This window comes from Hydra vulgaris, chromosome 10 (genome assembly GCF_038396675.1).
Source record: "Hydra vulgaris chromosome 10, alternate assembly HydraT2T_AEP".
NCBI lineage: Eukaryota > Metazoa > Cnidaria > Hydrozoa > Anthoathecata > Hydridae > Hydra > Hydra vulgaris.
The window spans coordinates 29,631,015-29,643,600 of NC_088929.1; the positions used below are offsets into that span (position 1 = coordinate 29,631,015).

Here is a 12,586-nt window from a genome sequence, read left to right on the forward strand (position 1 = left end):
TTTTAAATATACCGGAATTAACACCAAGTTAATTAGATAAAAATAGGCGCTTATTCACTCGTGTTCTGGGTAGTATAACACTTTCGCTACTTTTTTAAAACTCTATGTTTTTTTTAAAAAATTTCTGCAGCCCAAATATCTAAGTGAATTATTAGTGATCCTTAAAAGATGTTTATTTGCAAAAATTTTGAATCCAGCATAATTATTATGCTGAATCCAAAATTATTGCTTAAGGTGCTTATTATACCCTAACCTACCCTAAGTTCCTACGCACACACAAGAAACTTTTTGAAACTACAAGGAATAATAAAGTAACTAATTATAATCTTTCGTATAATTCATGGGAATTTTTAATGGAAGGCTTCTAAGTTATACGCACTTTGCCAACTTATAATTGTTATACTTTCAGTCTACGCAAGGGTTATGAATTCTTGATATCCTTAATTTCCAATATATAAAGAGGTGCCATTTTTTTGAAATTAACAAAAAATGTATTGGTTTTATTCACAATTTGAATAAAATTAGGCGTTGTGACCCTTGATTACTTGCTAGGTGCCATGTAGTACTGATATATTTTTTCTTCATAAGTAGTCTGGGTCTTAATCTGAGTCTCAAAAAAAAACCTTTTTGTAGAGATTTCAGAAATAAGAATGAAAAGATAAGTAGAAACAAATTGCTTCACTTTTATATTCAAAAGAATAACACTTTTGAACAAAAATTGATTCAGTCAAATTTTTTATGACATTTCGTTTAAATAATTTTTCATAAATGTTTTTATGAAAAAAATTCTAAATTTTAATATCATTACAAGATTCTAGTTCTTTTGTAATTGTATGTTTTTAGTTATACTGGAAAAAAAAGTTCTGAAAAAATTTAATTTTAATACAAAAATCGTAGCAATATGTTGTGTCACTTCGCAAGATGTCGTGTCACTTCGCAAGATGTCAAGTCACTTCGCACAATTATATATACACAATTTACAGGTGTTATCTTAGCAAGATGTCGTGTCACTTCACAAGATGTCGTGTCACTTCACAAGATGTCAATTAACAATTAACAAGTATTATACACTTTCTTCTTTGAAAAGTAAGATATAAAGGAATAATGAAAAATATTTTAACTTTCTCGCGATACTTGCTGTACCCACACTTTGTGTCATTATCTAAATCGGTTTATGTTCATATTTTACTATTTATGTTTAAATTATAATATATTTGTTATATAATACGAGTTAATGATATTTTTTTAAAAAGCTATTTACGTCAACACTTTCAAAAATTCGTAAGTAAATTTTTAAAAGTCTGCATTAATAAGATAATTTAATAATTAGTAGGGTGTTACTTTATGGTTTGTTTTATTATTCTATATAATTAGGGTGTAACCAGAGGCCTTCCCCCTAAAATCGCCTCTGGGTGTAACTTTATGGTTTGTTTTATTACTCTTTAAAAAATAAAAAATATGTATTACCAAAAAAGGCGAATCGAACGATATAAAAAAAATTGTTATTTTTATTTTAAGCTACAAAAAACTTAAGTTTTTTAAAAGCTTGTTTTTATCCGGAATTAGGGTACTGTAAACCTAATTCCAGATTGATACAAAATAGAAAAAACGCATAAACTAATTTAGCTAATTAACGAAACTATTATAAATATTTTATTTAAATTGAATTGTTTTAAATTATGTTATGGAAAAAAATATTCTAATGGCATTCCATACATATTAATTCCATAGTAGGATAATAGTCAATCACACAAGCGACGCAAGAGCCATTGAGCATCTGTGCTACTAACCAAATCAACACCGCAGGAATAACACGAACAAACGGGCTCTTTTATTGAAATCGTTTTTTTTTTTGTGCGTGTGTGTCTGTTTTAGATGGCTGAATTGCTTTCAAAAGTTTTTTTCGTTTCCTTTTATTACATTTTCTTCTTTTTGAGACGCAGAAGCAATTTGGATGTTTAAATATTTTTTTGGCAGCATGGATACTTACATTACATGTATCTGGATTTAAATTAACACATTTACATACACAAGATTATGCGTGAATAAATAATAATTATTAGGTAACCAAAAAAGTTCGTGCGGTTTTTGGTAATTGAATTGTTTTTAGCATTTTTTACAACACCCACATCGCACAAGGCAAGTAGCTTTGTTGCGTAATAGAACGCGTGTGTCACGCGCAGTTGCTGCATATATAGTGTAGGCTTGTAACGAGCTTACAGGAAAGGTTTTGTGTATAAAAAGGATGGCAACCCAACCAACGATTATTCGATCTTGCTTACTTTACGAGTTCAAACTTGGAAGAAATGCAACACAAGCGGCCAAAAACATCTGCACAGCATTTGGAGAAGGTACAGTAAGTAAACGCACAGCACAGAAGTGGTTTCAGCGATTCTCTTTGGGAGATGAGTCCATCGAAGACCTGCCGCGTTCTGGACGCCCATTGTTGGTTGATGAGGATGAACTGAAGGACGCTGTCGAGTCTGACTCCAGCCAAACTTGCCAAGAACTTGCAGTGAGGTTTGCTGTGAGTGTTGAAACCATCCGCCTGCATATGCATGCGATTGGGAAAGCGTGGAAGCTGAGTCGGTGGGTTCCGCACAAATTGTCGATCGACAACAAGAAGCAACGGCTTACGATCTGCACATCACTCTTATCACGCCACAATGTTGAGCCTTTTCTTGATCGTTTATTGACATGCGACGAAAAATGGATTGTGTACAACAATACCAAGCGTTGCTACCATTGGTTGTCCCCCGATGACCCCATCCCAAAGACACCCAAGCCCAATCTCCACGAGCGGAAGGTTTTGCTCTGCATTTGGTGGACTACAGCTGGTGTGGTGCATTACGAGCTGCTCCCAACAGGCCAAACCATTACTGGACTGGTCTATTCAGCACAGCTGCAACGAGTTCACGACCTGTTGCTTGTAAAGCAGCCTGCACTGGTGCACAGGAAAGGAGTTCTGCTTCTCCACGACAACGCGAGACCGCACACCGCTCGCGTGACTCAGGACAAGCTCCAAAGCCTTGGTTGGGAGAGTTTGCCTCATCCACCATACTCGCCAGACCTCTCCCCTACTGATTTCCATTTTTTCTTTACCCTGGGAAATCATTTAAAAACACAGCAGTTCAGAGACCAGGACGCGGTTGAAATGGAGTTGAAAGCTTTTATAGACTCAAAGGACCGAGAATTTTTTAGAAGTGGAATAAATAAGCTTGTTTTACGTTGGGAAAAGGTTTTAGATGGTAATGGTGACTATTTTGATGAATAAATGTACTTACTTTTGTCGTTTTGTGTGTTTTTATTATATACGGAAAAACCGCACGAACTTTTTTGGTTACCTGATACCTGTATCTGGAACTAGATATCTTTTTTTTTTTTTTGCCTGCTTCTGTCTTATTTTGAATTTATTTTTAGAAACAATGACAATATCGCTTTTTTTTTTTTTTGCATAATATTAATTAGCGTCACATTTAGCACTAAGTAGCGCTTATACAGTTTTTATTATATTTTCAAAACTTAGTTGTTTTTTTTCTTTTTTTTTTTTGTTAACATATTTTGTTAAACTTCAAGTTGAAAGCTAACGCAATGTTAAATAGATTTTCGAATTTTTTTATTTTTCATTTTTTTATTATTGTCTTGTGTTAAAGTTTATTTATAAAAATAAATAAATTATAAATTCGATATATTATGAAAGATACGAAACTTTTTATAAAACCGTTCGTAATTAGTTTCGTCTGTAATTAGTGTTCTTTGTTTTTACGGTATTTATAATACACGGGCAGAAATGAGGTTAATGAGTGACACAATTATACAAACATTAGTATAAATTGATGAGTGCAAAAATTACAGAAAACAAGATTTTATTACAGTATTATTTAAACAAAAGTCTAACAAAAAGATATTTTTACAACCTTTTATTTAACTTGCTTTCTCGTCGGTTTGTTTATTTTGGTGTCCGCGCAAAACAAATACGAGGTCAGCGGTAATAATAAAATAAATTGTTAAGAAAAGTAATTAGGAAAAAACAACGCAAAACATACTTTAATTTAGCATAAATAGAAGAAATCGTTCAGAAAAGTAATTAAAACAAATATTAAACTACAAAGTTTTAGCGTTTCCGTTTAGCGTATATAAACTTTCTTAGCAGATTAAAAAGTAAATAATAAAAATATATAATAAAACTTGAAAACAACATTTTAGAAATGGACTAAAAAGTAAAAACTAAAATATTTCATGAGACCCAAAGACTTTGGGTCTCATGAAATAGTTTAATAAGGCACTGTCTGAAGGCTCAACACCTACAGTTTGGAAACAGTCACACTTCACACCGTTGTTTAAAAAAGTCGTCTTGATGCCGCTAATTACAGACCAGTGTCTATCACATCAGCTCCATGAAGAGTAATGGAAAAGATTATCAGGGAACAGATAACTAAATATCTTGAAAAAACGAGCTGCATCTCACATAATCAACATGGATTTATGTCCGAAAAAGAATGCAAGTCTAACTTATTGGAGAGTGTCGACTACTTCACGAAAGAGTTAAGTAAAAGAAATTTTGTCGAAAAGCGAATATGATATCACGTAAAGCGAATATGATACTTGGTCAATTAAAAAAAACATTTAGATCAAGAGATATGAAGCTTTGGAGTAAATTATACACTACGTATGTTAGGCCGCACCTGGAATTCGCTATTCCGGTATGGTGTCCTTACTTAAAAGGTGACATTAAAGAAATCAAAAAAATTTAGCACAAAGCAACAAAAGTACCTCATGATTTAATAGGATTACCTTACGCTGAAAGGTGTCGGCGGCTCAATTTTATAACTTTGGAAACTCGCAGGAGACGTGGCGACTTAATCCAACAGTTTAAGCTAGAAAACGGTTTTGAGAGTATCAATTGGCATAATCCACCAATTTGCAGATCATCTTCCAACGTCCTAATGCGTGAATTCACATATAATAATGCTCGTCACAATTTTTTTACAAATCGTATTGTCAATGATTGGAATAACTTGCCGACAGCATGCAAAATCGTTACGTCAGTTAATGCATTTAATAATAGAATTGACAAGTATTTTTTCCTACAGCTGCAAACAGTGCATCTTTTACTGAAGATGAGCTGCACGTTTATTAATTAATTCGTGCTTTAGCAGCTACAAATATTGGCTTTTTAGATACTATTTGTCATAGATGTAAACTTTAATTAAACGAAAGCAATCTTTTTTTCCTTTTTCCCAAATTTGATATCAACTTACTTGCTATGAAATAACAATTGCTTTTTTTTACTTAAAGTTTATATTTCGCAAACCATAAACTTTTGTATAATTTGTTGGTTTTGTTTGTTTGTTTTTTAATTATTTGTCATTTTATCTACGAAAACTTATTTAAATATATTACTATTACTATTACAACCTGAAATATTTATTAAAGTCAATGACTAAAAGTGTTGGGCGCCAATAGAAGCAAGTTGTACTTAGTTGCCCAACATTTTCAGTCATTGACTTTAATGGATATTTTAGGTTGTGTACGTACACAAAGTCCTTGGGTCTCATGAAATAGTTTATTTTTTACTTTTTAGTCCAATTTTTAAAATGTTGTTTTTAAAAAGTTTTACATACTTTTTATTATTAACTTATTATGTTAATTGATAATTTAAAATGAATTCGAATTTTCACTTTTAAATCTTTTTTTCTTATGCAAAGTTAAATTATAAAGAAAATGCCTTCATATTTCATTCCCAGTTTTTAAACTTAATAGAATTCATACTTTCACCAAGTTTATTTATTTAGCCGTGTATTTTAACTGCTCATATCTATGCGGCTAATAAATATAAATAAATATAAATTAATATAAATTAATAAAACAATTTTCTAAAAATTTTAAACGATAAAGTAACTTTAAAGTGTTTTTCAAATTTAATAATAAAAGATTACATTCGAAGTTACTGTTTAGATATTATTATTTTTAGTTTTATCATTTCTTTAATAAAAGTCATTATTTGTGTAGATATTATATTTTTTAACCATATATTTTAGATTATATAAAATTCAAAAAGCTAATAAGCATGACGTATATCTATTTTAAAACTAAAAGTGATTTAGTTATTAGATTAGGTGCCGGTCCAACAAATGGTCTTCATATAAATTACTCACCGAGATGTTTTCGGTTAGTAATGAAAGTCCAAACTAACCTAATATTACTGGAGAAAGCACATCAGATCTTAAAAAAGAAAATCTAAACCATTAACAGAATCCCTTTTTTATTTTGAAAAAGAAGAAAAAGCTTTTTATGTTACACTAGCGAGCCTAACGGCTTCCGAAGGGTTTTTATTTAATTCGATTTATTCTTCAAAAAATTTAAGTGCTGCTCTCTATGATCCAGAAGTAATGTCAGTTAACACATTTCGTAATCATGTGGTAGAATACAGCAAAATAATTAGACTCGCTAAAATTTATCAAATTGAATAGCACAAGAAAACAAAATTTGGGACAAGAGAAAGATTTTATTAATCTTGGTATACATATATGTATATATATATATATTTGTTATCACTTTGCATATTCAAAAACAAATATAAATATATATTTATATTTTTCTTTGTATACTCAAAGTGATTTTACAATTGTTAGACGATCGCATACAGATAACAATATCTTGCAAAAATTATTTAAGTCTGAGTTTGGAAAACAACTGTCTTTAATATTGGATTGCAATACAAGATCGAGCAGCCTTCTGTTAGTGCATAGACAATCTTACCAAGTTAAATATTGTATATAAAAATGAGTCTTCTGCAATACCTGCGTAACGGTAGAGTTCCATTCAAGTCGAGGAAGAAATAGTTACTGTGCCTTTTTCATTTAAATGTCAAGAACGCTCAATTAAATTGATCAAAAAATTTAACTTTTTTTCACTGTTTTACTGTTTTAGTACAAGCATCAGTCGAATCTAATAGTACTTTAGTCCTTTAGTGCTTAGCTGCATTACTTTAGGTACTTTATTCAATAATTTAGTATGTCTTAAGGTATAAGAAAGGAAATAGATCGTGTTATTAAACAAGGGCAATCACTAATGATTAGATATGAGACTTTTTTTATCAAAAATACATAAAGAAATGACACTTTTTAAAAACTGTAGTACACGTAGTGAATATTTAGGAAGAGCTTGTTCAATTCTAATGAAGCCGACAAATGTTGAGGCTGAGTGAACCTTTTTTTCTGGAAGATTAATAAAAAAACTTTAAATGCATCTATGTGTTTCTGAAGTCACATTTTAAAGCACACAAAACGTAGTGTACTTCTTTATTCCTTACAATACTTTTTTAGAATTATTTGACATGTTAAACTAACATGTTTTCTTTCCGTGGAAAAGACTTCCGGGATTAAAATCCCAACTAGAAAGTAATCAAGGGTCATATTGCGCATACCTTTTTTAGTAAGTAAATGGAACCAACGGTTTTTAAGTTAACTTTAAACAAAAGTTTACCTATTTTTATGCAGGAAACTGGAGGTACCAAAAAGATATCAAAAACATATAAGCTTAGTGTACACCCTTTTGGTATTTTCCTAATTTGTTAACATTACTACTTTTATTAAAAAAATAAATTAAAAAATAAATATTATCATACGGCAATTTATAAAGTTTCTACTATGATTTTAAGATTTCCTTACCTTAGTTGAATCCGCCCGAGCTAATGTTGAAATAGCTGATGCAAAAAGCAAAAGTTTCCAATTCATCATGTGCTTGTGTTTTCACGTTTTTAAAGTTAACACTATATAGTATTAAAGTTAACTACTAAATTCCAATAAATTATTTTTAATTTTTTTTTAATGTGTCCTTATAAATTCTTTTTTTTTTGTTTACTCACCTGTTAATTCGTTTTGACTTTTTTGTTGCTCGTTGAAATTAAAATGCTAAGTAACAACGAAATTGAAAAGTTCCGTAATTGTTCTTTAAAGTATCAATATAACACTTTCTTGCATTATTGGTATATCATGTCAAACAAACGTCATTAACCATTTTTATTGTTAAACACTTAACATGTTTTCTGTTTAAAAAGGCATTCAATTTGACCCATTAAACACTTTACTTATTTTGATATTTAGCTAAAGTTTCAATAGGTTTTCCCTTCCGTGATGCCTTTGATACAAGTTGTTTATAAATCATTTGCTATTTATTAGCAGATTTTAGGTATTGCAGTGTAAACAGTGTTGCATATATGGATAGAGAAGGTGTCAAACGTTTAATCTCTTAAATCTGAAGCAACCGCTCAGATTTAAGAGATCAAACGTTCAGATTTAGCGCCAAAGCTACTTTATAACAGATTTTCCAAATGCATAAAGTTTTAGTCTGAAAAAAGAAACTTAACTGTTTAAAAATATTTCTAGTTGCAGATAAATTTTTTTAGAAATCAAAACAAGAGCAAAATTTTAATATTTCATTTTGAAACAATTTGGAGGAAAGTATGTAAGTTTTATGAACTGATAGAACTGTAGCGACTGCTCTTATGGCAGCTGTTATTTTGTTCCATCTATTTAAATGTTTTTGATTTATTTTTATTTTTTTTCAAATACCTTCAACCGAGGTAGAAAAAAACCAAATAGATTAAACGTTAGTTGATTTTGATAGTTCTAAATTGTTTAGAACTATCAAAATCAACTAACGTTATACCATTATGAATACTAAGTTAGAATAATATCTTAGAGGCTTTTACAATAAAAATAGATCTTGCTATTCTGAATTCCACCTTTTTCATATCTAAGAGTAATGTTTTATACCTTTAGAAGAACTCTTTAAATTATTTGAACCGTACTGTTACCTTAAATAAGTAGCATATACGTTGTTATGCAGTTTACCGTATATTTGAAATAAACAGTTTTAGATTACTAATTTATGCTTTTCTGAAGTTTCTTAAAAACAAACAATTAATAATGTTTGTATTTAAAGATTTTATAACCATAGCCAATAACCATAGCCGTAGACAAGTAAATCAGGCAAAAAAAAATATTTATTGATTATTTACTATTGATTCTCCAAAAAGTAAAATAAATACTTAAAGTTATAAGATATAGTTTTAAATTCAAGGACTTAAAGTTAAATATATGTTTTAACTTTAACAAGTTTTAGCTAGTAAAATGAAAAATTTATTTTTTTATTATGCGCGCCAACATGGCGAGATTTTATTTTTTTGACAGAATTAACTTATTTTTGCATCACAGCATCACTCCCTTTGATTTCAATACTGTTGAAAAAGAAAACTCACAAATAATTTGTTTTGCAACGATAAAACTTTTGCGTAAACAAAGAGCAGCCGTTTTGAACGATGGTCTAAAACATTTTCTACTTGAAACTTTTAAATGTTGATTTTTTTATTTACTTTGATGGTTTACTTTGATCCTATCAACTAACAATATTTTCTGAATGTTATGGAGCACCAAAAAGACCAATTAGTTGCTTCACGAAATAGCACATTTAATGAAAAGGTTCCTTCAGTCATACTTACTTACTTTTTATGGTCAGAGCGGGCATAGAGCTTCAGACATTACGATTCTTATATATTTTAGAGAACTTCCTCTCGAATATAAAAGAAAAATAGACAGATTGATAAGTTTTTATGAAAAAAATTTTATTAAAAAAGGCGATACTGAATTAAAAAAATTAATTTTCAGAAATGTTTTAAAACCATACACATTGAAACGCCGTGGTTAAAGCGCTCGCGCCAGAATCAAAAGATTAGAGCTTCTATGCCTGTTCTAGCCATATAAACGGCATTCGTAAAAAAGACGTGTAAACTTTCTAGTTAATTTATTGCCCTTTAACAATGTTTTATAAAAAATTTTATAATTAACGAAATCAATTTTATTGATTTGAAGATAAAAAGTAAAAAATAAATAGTAATAATTAAAATAAAATAAAAAGAATAAATTACAACTAACAACAACTTATTTATACTTATTACTTATTAAGTCCTCATTAATTTTACTATGTAGTAAACAACTTTATTTAAAGTAGCTAGAAACCTTGTGAAAAAAATAATAAATACAGAATTTTTCTTTTTTAATTTCCAACTGTTATTACTTCGAACGTGCGGCTTCGAACGTGCGGCTTCGAACGTGCGGCTTCGAACTGTTTTTACTTCGAACGTGCGACTTGACTCTGATTATTAGTAACAACGCACGTGTAGAAAAGGTAGTAGAGGGGTGAAAGCCCCCTTTTTATTTAGTTAGAAGTAAGATCACTACCGCCTCTCCCCTATAAATATTTAACTCTGGCTGCTTTAGTAACCTCTTTTAACTGCATGACCATCATACAAGCTGAGTATTATACTGTATATTTTGAAATATGTTCAATAAGTATTTTATGTGTGTTTAGTTTTAAGCTGAGGATATCATGGTTGGAATTTGCATTCAGCTGAATTGCAATTCAGCCGAGCTCTCAGTAATTCAACTGCTGAAAAAGAGTGAATAGTTATATGTTGAGAGGTTTCAAGAATAACTGAGCATTCTGTTGGATTGGTTGAAAACCTTGCTCTAAAACCACTAAAATGTGTGGAAACAAGATGTCAAAAAATAAAACTTACAAAGACGATAAATTAATTACTCGTGAAGCTAAAAACAATTCGTTTATCTCCAGCAGCAATATTAAAAAATTAGAGTTTAATGCACGCACAATTAGAGGGCGTTAACTTAAAGCAAGTTTTTATCCTGGATCACTAAGAAGTTTACTTTTATTGAACAAACAACATATAAAAGCCAAAAAAAATTTTTGTCATTAATACAAAATAAGGCACAGTTTTGTAGATAAAATCTAAAACTAAAATTTTTGGATTAGATGGTATTCAGTTTGTCTGCAGACCACCAAACAAAGAGTTTGACCCACATTACACCGAAAGAACAGTAATGTTTGGTGGGGGTACCGTTTTGGTGCTGGGGTGTTTCTTGTCATCTGGTATCGGTCCTATTTCCTAATAACAGATACTATGACAACAGATATTTATGCTAATATACTTTAAAAAATAATGCTTCCTTATGCTAAGGATAACATTCCATTGCTTTAGATGTTTTAGCAAGATAATCCAAAACACACGGTTTCTATTGTAAAGAGATGGTTCCAAAAAATAGTACAAGACAATTGGATTGGCCAGTACAATCGCCAGATTTAAATCAAATAGAAAATTTTGGTATTAAATCAATTGCAAAAAAATATAAACAATGATTAGTGTGTTTAGCTGTGTAAATACATTTACTTAATATAAAATCAACTTGATATAAAAATTAATGACAGTAAAAGCATGTTTAGCTGCATGAATAAATTTGAGTTGAAGCAATTTATTTAACTATAATGTCAACGCTAACATTTTAAACCATTTGTTCCTACAAAGTTCTCTTCTCCCAAAGGCATCATTTTCTTTTTTTTTTTTTTTTTTTCTCTTCCAGAAGTAAATTTTCTCTTCCAGAAGTAAATTTTTCCCCCGAAAGGCAAGTTCTTTGATTTATAATTTTATTAAAATCAATTAAATATACTATAAACATTTTTTAAAAAGTCTTCCAACAAAGTAAAAAATATTTAAGCTAAGACATTGTTTCCAAATAAGAAAAAAAAAAAAAAATCAACGAAAACAATCAAAGTAAGTGCAAAAAACTCCCTTGCTTAAGTATTTTTGTGAATGGCACATTGAAAGACATATTAAATTGAATAAAGACCAACGATAATATAATAATGATAATGATAATAAAATAATAATAATAACAATAATAAAAATAGTAATAATAATAAAAAATATCAAAACAAATAAAAAAGAATACAAAAGAAAATGGAAAAAAAAACAGCAATGGGTAAGCAGCAAGTGCCTACTTTGCTTGCATTTGATAGTACAAGCAAAAATACTTTCGATAACTGTCAAAGTTTCTGTTTGTAAAAAAATTTTTTTAAACTTTTGTTTCCTAATTGATATCGAAATTTAATTGAGAGAGATTGAAATTTAATTGAGGGAGTTACAAGCTTTATGATTTTACTAACAAATGCAAAAATTTTACTTTGTTTTTGCTAAACGTTTAATATAAAAATTACAATTTTATATATTGACATCTTGGTTTCTCACAAATAGTAAAATTCTTGAAAAATGCTTGATTTAAGTTTTGAAAAATGGTTAAATGGTTAAATGGTTAAGTTTTTATCAAGAAGTTTTGATTGGAATGAATAGAATTTAAAAAATTTATGTTTCTGTTATTTTGCATAAAATCAAATTAGTAAATCATGTAATATACAATTCAATATAATATAATTCAAAATAAGCTGTATAAACCTTTTTAATTTTATAATAAGTTGTGTTTTGACAATAAATATCAGGGCCCCAGACCTTGGCCTTGTTGGCCCTAAATGTAAGACTTTGTAAAATAAAGATAATGTTAATATTGTTAGCTTTCAAAATTTTGTTCAAAATTTTATTCATTTTATTTACAAACGTGTTTTTGTTTACTGAATCGATTGCATCTTGCGACAATAAATTCCAATCGCCTATTACTCTATAGCTTAGTTTCAAATAATTGTAGGAATGTCCTACAACAGTTGCACAACAACTTTA

General features: G+C 29.5%; 1 protein-coding gene across 1 annotated transcript; it reads left to right on the top strand.

Moving 5' to 3' along the window:
• The first annotated feature begins 2,245 nt into the window (after positions 1-2,245).
• LOC136086263 (histone-lysine N-methyltransferase SETMAR-like) lies at positions 2,246-3,274 on the top strand. Its single transcript, XM_065808550.1, has one exon. The coding sequence runs from the start codon at positions 2,246-2,248 to the stop codon at positions 3,272-3,274; it is 1,029 nt and encodes a 342-aa protein (XP_065664622.1).
• The last annotated feature ends 9,312 nt before the right edge of the window (positions 3,275-12,586 follow it).